Genomic DNA, 14,960 nt, shown 5'->3' with positions numbered 1-14,960 from the left:
TTCTCTCTTTCACCTAATTCCCCTTTGACCTCTTCTTAACAGTCCTCTTGGGAAGAAAAATAAAATTACCCTTCTAATTCTCTTGGGGTTGCTTAGCGTTGTTGACGGCGTGGTTGCCTTGGAAACAGTTGCTAGGCTACGGGGAAGTGGAAGGCAGCACGGTCAACTAGGTTTCCCCCTGCAGTTTTTCTGCTTGAGTTCAATATGGAAACCACTGTTTATATGTGCCTTTGGGAATAATGAGTTGAATGGCATCCCCTTAAAAATATTGCTCGTTTCTGTCTCTGCGTATCTGGAGAGAAAGATATACTCTACCAGAGACAGTACGGAAGCGCAGTTGGTACGCAGCCGTCACACAATAAGGCTCTTGTGCGCAGGCGCCAATCCCGGCGGGGGCGGGGCGAGTCGTTGAGGCCGCGCTGACGCCGGGCTTCTGGGGAGAGCTGGACCCGGTGGGGAGGAGCCTGAGGAGCAGGAAGGATTCAGGTAGGTGGAGCGGGTACCGAGGGTCACGTGCCCGATGTGCTGTTCCTCGGGGCGTGGGTGTGGCGGCGGGCGCGCAGGCCTTCACTGACGCAGGCGCAGAGACAGCAGCGCGGGGCTGGGGGCGGGTCAGGCGTAGCGAAGGCCTGGGGCCTGGGCTGTGGGCGAGCCCGGTGAGCCCCAGAGGTGTGGTACTCCGTCCTGAGGCGGCACTGGCGGCTCCTGGACGCTCCTCCCCATTTTCTTTCCTTTCTCCCGTCTTCCCAGTGTGATTTTCTTGGTGAGTGATTTGAGGAGAAAGAAAGGGAAACGGAAGAAACCGGTCCGTTCCCATTGCATGCCTTCCGCACCTCGTTCCTTCCCCTGTCCGCTACTCCGTTGTAATCTCAACTCTGCGCTCATTTTCCCCGCTGCTTCTGCCTGGGGCTGCATGGAGCTCGCTGCGCGGCCCTGCTCGCCACCTGTGGGAGTGCGCGCCCACGCACGTCCCGCGGTCCTCCCCATCCACCTGTCGCGTAGTGATCCTCCCGTCGACCCGACCTCCCTCCTCCTCCGGTTCTCTGCTCTCAGCCCTGTGTACCGCCTGGTCGGGCCCCTCCTCTTAGGTCTTTATCCACAGGCGTGTGGACTTGATGTTTGTTAAATAAGCAGCCTAACCTAGGAGAAGCCTCTTAAATGGGCCCCTGAATTTTTGTCAATTTTTATGGTGTCCCATTTTGAAAATGTCTTCTCGGGAGCGGTTTTGTTCCGTTTTCAACCGTCTGCACTAACATAAACCTATTTATGCGCGTATGGCTGCTGAAAGAAATTCATGCAGAAGCCTTTGCCATCTCGAGTCTCTAAAAGACGTTTTGGCAATATCTGGGAAAGAAGATAGTTGGTCTGAACGAACCTTACAGATGCCACTGCCCAAAGGGAATAGAGATGGTTTAAGATAAAAAACCAACACCAGTTTTGGTTATCTCACTGCCAGTGTGATCGGTGGAGAGAGAAAAACAGCATGATGGCTTCGTTAACCTTTTAGTTCCTGCTTAAAAGTCTGTGCAGAATGTGTGGGTACTTATAGGTTGGGGCTCTTAGCGAATTTCATTAGATAAGAATAAATTTAGTTTTTTCTTATCTAGTTGATCAGATTTTCATTTTTTATCCCAGGCGTTGAGCATTTTATTTCAGATGAGTGGCACGTTGGAGATGATGGTCCTGTTCTTCACATCAGACCTTCTACTTTTCAAAACTTTTTTTTTTTTTGGTATATACCACTTTGTCGTTTTCCTTACCCCTTTGACTATTTTATGTTTTGGGTTTGGAGGGCTATTTTGTTTGTTTTTGCTTAGCATGTATAAAGAGAAAAATTCTCTTTATACATGCTAAGATTTGAACTAAGGACTGGTAATGATGATACCATTAACCAAGTGGATAGTCATTGGCCAAAGCTTATACATTTTCTAATGAAGAAGAAACACTTTGGGATGCTTCATATTAATCAGTTCCTAAAAAAGCCAGTAAGGGCAAAGCATGATTTCTCCAATTAGTAAGTACCAACCAACCTTAACTAGTCTTGACTTTCTGGTGTTACTGAATACAGTAATTTCAGGGGTGTCAGTATATTTATTGTGGTTTTAAAAATACCAATTCATGATCTCCTCACTGTAGTATATTTCATTTACAGTCATGATGAAGTTGTTAAATCATTTAGAAAGGAACTTTTTCCTTAGATACTTGATCTATAATTCTGCTTGCCTTTTGAAAGCATGTTTACAAAGACTATAGTTCTCATTTTTATAATTCCCTCAGAATGGCAGTACTGTTCAAGGAAATGTCTATGTCCAGTACGCCTACGGGGAATTAGTATTGGTATACTGACAGGTCATTAGTTTTTTCTGTAAAGGGCTAGATAATAAATACTTTAGGCCTTTGCAGGCCAAATGGTTTTGGTCAAAACTGCTCAACTGTACTGTTGTCGCTCAAGAGCAGCCAAAGACAATACAAAACAGATGAACAAATAAATAAGCAAAGTTGTGTTCCCATGAAACTTAATTTACAAAAAGGGTGGTTATAATTTTACACAGATTTGGCCTGTGGGTTATAGTTTGCACAGACCCCTGCTGTAAATGGTTGTATGTACAAGTTAGAGTTTTTTGCTAAAGATTAATTCTAATTTACTTAGATGAACAAAATGAGCTTAGGTAGGAATATAAAAAAAGACAACTAGGAGGAAAATTAACTCTGTATAAGAGATATTCTTTATAATAATATATTTCTAAGTTATAAAATTAAAAAGGGCACTTAAAAAGTCTTTTGAATTAAATACTCATATCATTAGGAGGATATCTAACAGTTAAAGGCTAGCAACAGGAAAGGCTTAATCAGCTTTGGTACTAAGATAGGGGCAAAGACGAGTGATTAACTTGTAAATTCTACTTGATTGTAAGATCCCTTGGGTACAAGATGACTGGAGTGTGTGGTCCTTCCACCCTCTCCACCTTGCTATTTGCAGGGAAGTAATAGCTGACTGACCAAAAGGCGTGTTGAGAGGATTTTGGTCAATAGTCCAAAGTAGCACAACTTCACCTCACCCTGGTTAGTTTATGTCCTAGGAAATTTGCATTTTTTATTATGTATTGGAAAACAATTTATTGCTCTAAAAATACAGTCATTTTTAAGAATTAAAAAAAAAATAGTCTTCATAAGATGAAGGACTAGATTTAGTCATTCTTCTGAGAAATTTAGATTGTATTAATATAGGGTGACAAGCATAATCGTGGCATAAATATTTTCAGAAGTTCACTGAACCACAGCCAGTTCTCAAGAAATAATTTTTAAAGTGCTATGACTTCTGTTTTATTTTGGAATAGTATGTAACAAATATTTTAAAAGGGTGACAAATGCTAAATCATCCTGACTAAATAGGATTTGGATAATTTCCCAGAGGAACGGAAACTAGGTGATTTTATAATGGAATTGAAAAAACTCTTCTGGACCATTTTGGGAGTAAAAATTGATAGTAGGTATGGTTTTAGTTGATTAGCAATCATATAGTGGTGTCCTTAGGAAAGCATCACTGTAAATAGGTTGCTGAAAATTAATATGAATTTCTGGTTTAAAAATGTAAGTTTATTAGCATTCATAGGAAATAATTTAAAAGTGATTTTAGAAAGTGATTTCTGTACTTTTTTCTTGAATTCATTATTCAGTTTTGATCAGCTTGCCACAGTAAAATTGTTAAATTTTGTGTCGAGATCAAAGAGTACTTGAATTATATTGTACATGTGGACATTCTGTTTATGTTTTTTGAAGTTCTTGCTGTGACACTGACAGCCTTTTCATTTGTCTGTTTGAATGACAAGTGTCTATTATGTCTAAAAAGTATCCAGTGGAGTTAGTGGATCAAAAAACCCCACTCTAGGTGATCAGCAGGAAAACCTATTTAAAAAGTATTCACGTATGATGGAGTTGGGTAGATCTTCCACCCTCTGAGGAGTTAGACTAAAATGTTTTCATGAAGAACTTGGCTCTACAAAAAAATATTTAAGAACATTGATACAGTAAAACTTGAGTACTTTATGGCCAAGAGATTTGGTCTTTAAGTACTACTTTGTTTTCTGCCTCCCGTGATTGACTTCCATTTAATTTGAAAAAGTTTTGTCCTTTGGCTGAAGAAAAACTGCCTGTTCGTGACCACTAGACTGAAATACCTATAAAGTATAAATAAATGCAAGAGCTTAATAACATGGCTTTGAATCGTAAAGGAAAATGATACACAGGTGATCCTCACTTCTCACAGGTTCCATATTTGTGAATTCTACTCACTAAAATTTTTTTATAAGCCCAAATTAATACTTGCAGAACTTGTGCATTCATTCATGGGCACACGCACAGTGGTGGAAAATTTGAGTCTCCTGATGTGCGTGCTCCAAGCTGTGGTCAAGCAAGACGATGCTCTGCCTTGCTGTTTCAGCTCAAATGCCGTAAACCAGTGTCCTCCCGCCACTCTAGTTAATGCCACACTTTTCACATTTTTGTGCCTCTAGTTGGTGATTTTGCTGCTTAAAATGCCCCCTAGATTGCTGACATGCTGCCTAGTGTTCCTAAGGTATTAAGGGTATAATGTGCCTTACAGATAAAACGTGTGTTAGATAAGCTTCATTCAGGCATAAGTTAGAGTGCTGTTGGCTGTTCAGTGATAATGAGTCAGCTACGTATATATATGTGTATAAATTATATGTTAAAAATATAAGAAATATATAAAATGACTTTAAACCCAAACACATAAAACAAGCCTATGTATTGATCAATTGGCAAAAATGTGACTTGAGGGTCACAGAAACCTAACCCTGTATTTCCCTAGGAGCAATGGGAATACGCACTGTTCACTAATTCAGTACTCGTGATGACTTTATAGAACATAATACCATGAATAATGAGAATTGAGTTTATTACCTCTGAAGTAAAGACTTAGTTTCCAGATGAAAGTTATATGCTGTGGATATTATTCTATCTTGTCTTTTGGTTTGCTTACAATGGATGTTGAAACCCTAAAATTAATTTGTGGCTAAATGTTACAAAATAAAATTAGTATGTTACTTAAAATAGAATTTATCTTCTTTATTTTTCTTTAAAAATGATAATATTTGTTACCTGTTATAGCCCTTTAACAACTGCCTTTTGCTATTTTCAGGAAGATTTTTATTGTGAAATAATATACTAAATTCAATTAAACTGTCATAATTTTCTGGTTTTAATTCATATAAAATAAAGGAAAACAGGTTAAAAAAATAAGGCGACCAACGCATAATGTTTGTGTTACGGTCTTCTACTTTTAATGGTAAGCATTGTAGCAACCAACACAAAGTGAAAAAGATCAGTTAAAAGATTGAATGTCCAGAAAAACCAACCAGCTACTCAGGTAATACAATTACTGTTAATCCAGACATCAGAAAGTTACTCATCAGGAGCTGAAAAAGAACACACACTCCTGAATAACAGGTGAATCGGGTGGTTTTAGAAAGTGTTCCCCCTCCTCCAAGGAAACTAGCTGGTGTTAAAGTACTATACTAGAATGCGGTTTGGTAAAAAGACATTTGCCAATATGATTCAAGTGTATACTTCTCTGATCCTTGGTTTATGGCAGGGAAGGAATTAGACTGTGCATAGCAAAACAGTTCTTGATTCATGTAAGTACCCATATTTTCTCTGAAGGCTTATAAACTAACCAAACCATAAAAAAAAAAAAAAATACACCTAGCCTTGAGTCTAGATACTCTGATTCAATTTATATGTTTTTGGTTCATTGTCGTGGAGTGACAATAATATTCTTATATCTATGACAATATTCTTATATGCCAGCCTATGATATGTGTTTTGAATTTATTATAAACTCAAATAGCCAAGGTGTACCTGTGTGTAGCAGGCACCTTATTTGCACTTTTTACAGTAGGTATTATTACATACAAATCATGTAGTGATTCAGATGGATAAAACAACCTACAAGAGTAATTCAAACATTCATTTCATAGCTTTAGTCCACTGATTTAAATTTTTCTCCCATTACTGAACATCCAGTTAAGTAATTAAAATTTCGGGTGTCATTGTGAGAGATTTTATATTTGTTCTTATTTGGTTTTATTGCTGTCCTTCATATTGCTTGATGGAAGAAATTCCTTCAGTACTGTTTAATGAAATTTCTTTTCCATTATAAGACACAGATGTTGGGGGAAAAAACAGTATCTTAATCTTTTAATAATAGATTTGGGGAAACATGAAAAGGGTCAATTCGTTCTTTTTTGTGTACTTTAAATTTTTTCAGGTGGATATTTTAATAACAGACCAGTCTGTGTGGAATTTTATAACATTGTACGCAGTGATGATTAACTTGAAAATTTTTCTGTTATAGACTCCGTTTTTTGCAAAGATTGACTTTGCCTCAGCATCAACAAACCCTTCATCTGAGATTGGTTCCTGTATGTCATATGGTTTACAAGTCAGCACATACAAGCTGAAAAGCCAAATAAGGAAATGTATTCCTTCTCTTGACAGTTCTAATTTAACTTGTAAGTTAAATTCTGTGTTAGTTTTAAAATGGTTTAAATGTTTAATTACAGAACACAGTAGCACAGATAATCAGAGTAGTAAAGGATTGAAAGTTTTCAGAACGTATTTGAACATGCCATCTGATATTTAATATGGCTTAGTTGCAGAACATGTGAACAGCCCCACTACATGTCTGAGGACTTCCTTTAGTCAATATGAATGAACACTGCAGCAGTTACTAAATTGCATGTTACGTGTGACTAAGAATTTGACTTGTCTGGCATACATTTGTGTTTTAATGCTGAGTATATTTCCAAAGACAGGGATTTGAGCAATATGGGGAATAGCAGAGCTTCTTTGGATGCCAGAATAATTATTTCCTCTCATCATTGGAAACGTTCCTGAGTTTTTTGGTTTTTTGGGTTTTGGTTTTTTTTGCTATCACTGTAGAGTCTGGAATTTGAGTGAAGTTGTCTCCACTGATAATGTTTAGAGGACAGAAACAAAAGTGACAGTTTCATGCTGTTAAGGTTATAGGTATCCAGTACTCAGTAGCCTTTGACTTTGCTGTTAATTATCAGTTTTTCTTAACTATTTACATAATTTATACCTTTCATTTTAACTTTTTTAAAAAGTTAAAAAGTAAGGGTGATTCTTTACAGCACGCATATAAAAGGCACATAAGAAAGAAAATCCCATATCTCTGCCCTATAGTTTGGAAAGTTATTTAAGCATTTTGTAAGCAAATATTCTACTTTGCTTGTGAATTTTATGAGAAATTTATGAGTAGCAAGATAGTCTGTCAGCATGTTCATATAACTGAAGTTAGAAATTAAATATAAAGAATGTTCAGCTTTTATGAATTACAAGTAAATAGCATTCCAAATAATCCTTGTTTATATAGGTTATAAGCCAAGAAACAATTTTCATTACAGGAAAAGAAATATTAATGTGATTTAGTATTTTTTTTTAAAAAAGCTTCTATGATATGGCATTTTCTGAATAAAGCGTTGCTTGTAGTTTCAAATTTTTAAAGTTTTGATTATCCAGTCTTGAGATTAAAAAGATTATTAAAGGGATAAGATATTATATATGAGAATTTGGGTTTGAATACTTCAAAAAATGTCCCATACATTTGAAAGATTTCTAAACAGTTTATGTACCGTGGACATGGTTATTTTCAGTACCACTTGGGATTTTAAGTTTGCTGAAATTAGTAACCAAATGTCTTTTTTGTTTTTATGTTTTGAAAAGGGCTAAAGCCAGTTTTTAGGTTGACTTGGGCAGAAAAGTGAAAAGAAAATGCTCCACTTTAACCGATGTCCGCATCTGAAACAAATAGCCCAGAAATGTTTTTCTAGTATACATGTTAGAACGGATAAACATGTGCAGCTGTTTCTTTCAAGAACCTTTGCACTTGCAGAATTCAGGAAGTCGTGGCGCTCAACCCACTCTCTTGTTGGAGACAAAAATATTATCCTGATGGGACCGCCTGGTGCTGGGAAAACAACAGTAGGCAGAATAATAGGTCAGAAACTAGGTTGTTGTGTCATAGATGTGGATGATGATATCCTTGAAAAAACCTGGAATATGAGTGTGTCTGAAAAATTACAGGATGTTGGTAATGAGCAATTTTTAGAAGAGGAAGGAAAAGCCGTGTTAAACTTCTCTGCATCTGGAAGTGTGATTTCCCTTACGGGGTCCAATCCCATGCATGACGCTAGCATGTGGCATCTGAAGAAAAATGGAATAATTGTATACCTGGATGTACCTCTACTAGATATAGTCAGCCGCTTAAAACTAATGAAAATCGATAGGATCGTCGGTCAGGATGCTGGAACGTCTATGAAAGACTTACTTAAGTTTAGAAGACAGTATTACAAGAAGTGGTACGATACCCGTGTTTTCTGTGAAAGTGGGGCTTCCCCAGAGGAAGTAGCTGACAAAGTGCTCAGTGCAGTCAAACGATACCAGGATGTGGACTCAGAAACGTTCGTTTCAACGAGACACATTTGGCCTAAAGACGAGGAACGGAAGGTGTCAACAAAATTCTTTAGCGAAGCAGTGATTGAGGGGTTGGCTTCTGACGGCGGACTCTTCGTTCCTGAGAAAGAGTTTCCGAAATTAAGCTGTAGGGAGTGGAAAAGCCTCGTAGGAGCAACCTACATAGAAAGGGCACAAATACTGCTGGAAAAGTGTATACATCCTGCGGATGTACCCGCTGCCAGATTGGGAGAAATGATTGAAACTGCTTATGGGGAAAACTTTGCCTGCTCAAAAATCGCCCCTGTCAGGCACCTTGCAGGCAACCAGTTCATCCTGGAGTTGTTTCACGGACCAACAGGGTCATTTAAAGATTTGTCTTTACAGCTTATGCCTCATCTTTTTGCACACTGTATTCCCCCAGGTTGCAATTATATGATACTTGTAGCTACTTCAGGAGACACGGGGAGTGCAGTCTTAAATGGTTTTGGCCGTATTAATAACAATGATAAGCAAAGAATAGCTGTGGCCACATTTTTTCCTGAGAACGGAGTAAGTGATTTTCAGAAGGCTCAGATAATTGGCAGTCAGAAAGAAAATGGATGGGCAGTGGGTGTCGAGTCAGATTTTGATTTTTGCCAGACAGCTGTAAAAGGAATTTTTAGAGATTCTGATTTTACTGGCTTTCTTATTATGGAATATGGAACAGTCTTAAGTTCAGCTAATTCCATAAACTGGGGCCGACTGCTTCCCCAAGTAGTTTATCATGCTTCTGCATATCTTGATCTTGTTAGCCAAGGATTTATTTCTTTTGGAAGCCCAGTCGATGTCTGTATTCCCACAGGAAACTTTGGTAACATTTTAGCCGCAGTGTATGCCAAAAGGATGGGAATCCCTATTCGAAAATTTATTTGCGCCTCTAATCAGAACCATGTTTTGACCGATTTTATAAAAACAGGACACTATGATCTAAGGGAAAGAAAATTAACACGAACCTTTTCACCAGCAATCGATATTCTTAAAGCTTCAAACCTGGAACGACATTTACACCTGATGGCTGATAAAGATGGAGAATTAATGACAAAATTATACAGTCAGTTAGAAGAGCAGCGTCACTTCCAGATAGAGAAGATGCTCGTTGAGAAACTTCAGCAGGATTTTGTAGCCGACTGGTGCTCCGAGGGAGAGTGTCTGGCAGCTATTCGTTCCACCTACAATACTTCAGGCTATATTCTGGATCCACACACGGCTGTTGCCAAAGCGGTCGCAGACAGAATGCAAGACAAAACTTGCCCGGTGATTGTCTCCTCTACGGCTCATTACTCCAAGTTTGCACCTGCTGTCATGCAGGCTTTAAAGATTAAAGAAATCAACCATACTTCATCAAGTCAGCTTTATTTACTGAGTTCCTACAATGCATTGCCTCCCCCGCATGAAGCTTTATTAGAGAGAACGAAACGGCAAGAGAAGATGGAGTACCACGTCTGTGCAGCTGATGTGAACGTCCTGAAGAGTCATGTGGAAAAACTAATACAAAATCAATTCATATAAAAACTTTTGGAGTCAAATATTTTTTTTTCCTGGCGATAAGCATGCAATAATAAATCCCAGATGTTGTCTGGAGTACAATAGCATTTTCATTTTTTGGTAAATATATCTACATGTAGATCTATTATCTCGGAATTTCAAATAGCCTGATCTCTATAACTGAATATTGCACATCTTCCTTGGAACCTTATAATCTGGAAGTGACGAAGGGTAGCATAGTGCATGGACCTTTGTGTTGTGCTGTGCTTTGCACTCGTGAGGAATATATCCGTTTCCAATCCCTCATCCCCACTTTTAAGTGGATCAGAATGTCTCGTAGTCAACTTGGCAATTAGAATATTTAAGCGTAGTTGTTAAGTAATACATCTGTAACAATTGCTAGTTTTCTGTTGACTGGAAAGATGATCTATCATTCAAATGGCTAACCTGTATGAAGGAGTAGTAAGTTCATCTGTTAAGGTTGGGCCAGTGTTCGTACCTCTCTTCCAAGTCCCATTTTGGACTACAACCAATTAGATGTATCCTACACCATTCAACTTAGATAAGTGCTCTGTCCTTCACTTCCCTTTGGATGGTTATAGTTAGGGTTATGTATTTTAAAAATCAAGACACGTGATTTAAATCTAGGATGTAATAGTCAACATAACTACTTAGTAGTGGATATAGAAGTAAATATCTATTTCATGAGAAAAGCTTTCCAAAATTCAGAGTATTTCAATAGTCTTAAAAGTTATAAGTAGTAGTTTTTCTGTATTATTTGGAGTCCATTCCCATATAATTCGTCTTTTGTCTCGCTCTTCGATAAACATTGTCTTTTTTGGCAACTGAAGCCACACACAATTGATAACACACATATCGAGCTTTTCTTTCTTTGTAGTAGCAATTTTAACCATGATTTACGTTTGTGAGTTTACTGGATATTTTATTTCTGAATTAAAGATTGTTACTGAAAGGATCTGTAGTGTAATGGACTGCTCTCAACCACAAGATGGCATTCCTAACATAATTTGTCTTTGCAGATAATATTCTGCTTCATTTTCTAAGAGAACCACCTCCATGAAGAAGCATACTAAAAGTTGTAAAGAAAACATTTTAATAGTTTAATGTATAGAAACAATTTGTTTAAAAAAATACTAAAAACCAAACAGTTTTGTGTTAACATTGAATGTCTGGCTTGGCTTCTACAAAGTAAGTTCTAAAACCAAAAATTGAAAACCAGAAGCAGTGACAAGAAAATAATGGAGGATTCAAAGTCCAGTTATTCATGTATTCTTATTTTTTTCTTTTTCTTTTAAGAATATCTGTTTAAGTAGATGACATATTTAAAAAATAGAACAACAAACAACTAAATAAATGTTCACTGTATGAGAATGCACTCTTTTTCTGAAAGGGGGAGCAACGGTGCCCCCCAAAAACAACAGTGATTTCTGTCCTCCACTGTAGCTAGGGACACCACACAAAAAAATGAAACCGTGTACAGCACAAAAGAGTTACTGCAAGATAGTTATGAGTAAGTAAAAAATGAGTGATACAGGTAAGTGCTGTAAGGATTAAAAGGAAAAGGAAAGGATTGCCATGGAATAGTCAGAACAGGTTTCACAGAGGACGTGGAACCTGAGGTGAGTCATGGGAAAATTTGCTAGGTGAAAAGGAAGGGGCAATATGTTCTAGACAGAGGCCAGGGAAACGCGTAAGGTGAAATGCCCAAGAGAGCACCTGCATTTATCTGGAGTCAGTTTCTCTCACTGCCCCAAGCTGTCATTTGATGCCTTCATTTCTTTTTTTTTTTTTAAGATTTTGTTTATTTATTCGACAGAGATAGAGACAGCCAGCGAGAGAGGGAACACAAGCAGGGGGAGTGGGAGAGGAAGAAGCAGGCTCATAGCGGAGGAGCCTGATGTGGGGCTCGATCCCATAACGCCGGGATCACGCCCTGAGCCGAAGGCAGACGCTTAACAGCTGTGCCACCCAGGCGCCCCAATGCCTTCATTTCTTAAAGCCAGCTCTGCCCTTCCCCTCTCAGCTAGTAACCTTGTCTCATTCAAGAGAAGCCAGCCACCATATCTGAAGTACTTCCGTTTCCCATCATCGACTGTATAAATCTGTGCCCGTCATTCTAACTTTTCCTACTACCCTCTGCCCGAATGAGTTATGCTGCTGCTCCTTTCAGAGGCGAACTTCCACTGTGTGCCTCTCCTCATCAGTCATCCCTGCTGTTTCTTCAGCCTCTCCCCTCAGATGGAACCTTTCTGTCATTCAGATGCTCTCTCTCCATATCTTAAGAGCAAAACAAAATCGCTGAAAACATTCACATTTCTTCCCATCTACTCTTTCATTCCTTTAGACTCCAGATCAGTGCTCTTCAAAAAGAGTTGTCTATACAGTCACCATTTTCTTGCCTCTCATTTTCTCCAGTGTGTCAAGTGTATGTACAGGTTAAAGAGGAGTAATAAAACAATAACCCATGTACTCACCACCTTGCTCTAAGAGTAGAATGTTACATCTTTGATAGCCACACTGTCTCCTCTTTGATTACGAGCACTTCTCTCCCGCTGAGATAACCACTATCCTAAATTTTCATCATTCTTTGTTTTTATAACTTTCCATTGCTTAGTTTTGCCTCTTTTTGAATCTTATGTAAGTGGAGTCACACTGTGTGTTTTTCCATGACTTTATAGTTTGCTCAAAAACTTTAAAATCCATCCATGCAGATGAATGGAACCACAGTTCATTAAATCTGTATTCCTATATATATAATATTCCATTGTATGAATACCACAGTCTATCCATTTACCAGTTAGTGGACATCTAGACTGTCTCATGTTTATCTCTTCTTGGATGTAGTAGGTGTACTGTTTTGTAAGATTTGTGTGGAAGACTAGTGAATATGGACTTTCAAACATTTGTGCTTCTTTCCAATAACATGTAAAAATAGGTTTCATATCTCGGCATTATTAAAAACTTGTGCTTTGTCTATGAAATGAAAAATTGTTATTAAATTTCAGGCTATCATAATTTCTAGCTTTATCTTTGAGAAAGTATTTTATAATGTCATAAATATAGCAAATTTAAGATTTTTGAGAAAAAATGAGACTTTAAAATTACTTCTTAATGGAAATCATAAACTATGTTTCCATCAAAATAGATAGTAGAAGGCCTCAGATTGTTTTGTGTGAGGTTTTCTTGGATTGTAATAACAATTCACTTTGAAAACCAATCACGGCAAATAGTTTCAATCCATTAAATAACTTACAAACCTTACATAATTCAAACCACTTAATGTTAGTTTTCTTAAAAAGGCTATTTTCATGTGAACCTCAAACCCATAAAAACATACAGGTTTTGTCCCAATCCAGGATGTTGAATAAAGTTGCATGTGAAATAGTTATTTGTGTGGGCCCTGTGTGTGCAGTCCAACCATTAAAATCATTCGTTTTATCTCTTCAAACTTAAAAAACAAATAGGCTCTTTTAAAATCAAAGTTAGCATAAGCTTCTCTGGTTCAAAAAAGTAGAGCCAAGAAGTTGCCAAGCAAAAGGGACCCGTCAGAGACAAGAAACCAAGTCAGCATAATGTCTAGCAATACTCTGATCAATTGGCAATGTTTTCACGAGAGCTCTACATCAAAAAGTTGAGTTTGCTTCCTACAGAGGGTGCATTAGTCAATTTAGCTATTTTTGTTTTTAAACTCTTTTATCTCTGAGTTCTTAATGACTTTCTTCATCTAAGTGGTGATAATGGTCGTCTGGAGTCACTGCACTGAAGTTCATGTGCAGATGCGACATTAATTAGGTTATCGTTGTAGACTATATTGAGAGTTCAGTGGCCTATGATACGCAGACTTGCTAAGGGCAGGTTAAATTTCATTCACGAATATTAGGAGAGTTTATAACTTAAACCCCCAATGAATTATTTTAAGTAAATTCTCATATTTGGTGAATGAGTCCTAAGATTAGTCAATTTAATACCCTCTCATACTAAATTTGATGGTATCCTTGCGAGGCGTTTTAAACAAATGATTTGTTACTGTTTTTCAAAATGGAAACTTTAAGATCAATATTCCAGAGTTCATGAGAAATGCCAGAAAAAGAAAATCCTCCAGGAGCCATTTTGAATAGTTAGAAGTTAATTTTTTTGACAAAAGTTATGTTCTTGGTACTCTTCATGGCACAAGTATCAACACATGTTAATTTTTAATTTTATTTCAAAGTAAATTAAGCTTTTTGTATTCATGGTAACATTAAAATTTAATTTAATTATATGTGCAACAATAGGTTTTCTTTGAAGGCATGTAAAAAATATTGTTTTGGGTATACTTGATAGCATATGCCCCAGATTGGCAATTCTTGTGATCGTATGTCATTTTCCTTAAAATTCAAGGACTTCTATGTTTCAAAATAGTTTGTTTCGTGTACAGCACTCATTATCTCATGTTCTTATTGAAAATAAATAGTATTTTGGAAAAAAAAATTTCTTGTGTAAGATTTAAAGTTTTTATTTTAGTTCTTTGAGGAAAGAACTTGAATATTTCCACCTGTTACCTAAGATATCTATCTGCTCTTTTGTCAAATAAAATGGAGACTCATTTGGTAGGACCTGAAGTTAATATACGGTTGGATTTTTGATTTGGGTTCAAAAAAAAGATTATTTGTCAAGTACATCTGTTTTTCCTTCATCTGTCTCAAAATTGATTCACATTTCTTTTACCTAATTTTAGTTACTGCCAGTCTCTGTTAAAATATTGATTATAAACATTGATAAACTGCATAATATTTAAAAATAGGGTCATAGAATTAGGAACTGAGGAAGAGAGGGCTAAATAAGGTGGCCTTGGACTCACAAGTGGAGGTGTGTGGTGGGCTGAGATTAGCTGGCAAGAGGAAGTTTCTGATCTCCATAGGTTATGGGGTGTCAGT

At 37.4% G+C, this 14,960-nt stretch overlaps 1 protein-coding gene across 1 annotated transcript; it reads left to right on the top strand.

The window, feature by feature from the left end:
- Positions 1-544: 544 nt before the first annotated feature.
- Positions 545-10,996, top strand: THNSL1 (threonine synthase like 1). The gene is made up of 3 exons (XM_008711013.2): positions 545-763; positions 6,377-6,533; positions 7,768-10,996. Exon 3 carries the CDS (start codon positions 7,816-7,818, stop codon positions 10,045-10,047), a length of 2,232 nt encoding a protein of 743 aa, XP_008709235.2. The 5' UTR covers positions 545-763; positions 6,377-6,533; positions 7,768-7,815; the 3' UTR covers positions 10,048-10,996.
- Positions 10,997-14,960: the final 3,964 nt, after the last annotated feature.

This window comes from Ursus maritimus, unplaced genomic scaffold (assembly GCF_017311325.1).
Source record: "Ursus maritimus isolate PB19 unplaced genomic scaffold, ASM1731132v1 scaffold_31, whole genome shotgun sequence".
NCBI classification, from domain to species: Eukaryota; Metazoa; Chordata; class Mammalia; order Carnivora; family Ursidae; genus Ursus; species Ursus maritimus.
This window is presented reverse-complemented; position numbering and strand designations above follow the sequence as displayed.

Excerpts from the sequence above, each read along its gene's own strand:
- THNSL1 (XM_008711013.2), top strand. The coding sequence starts at position 7,816 with ATGCTCCACTTTAACCGATGTCCGCATCTGAAACAAATAGCCCAGAAA.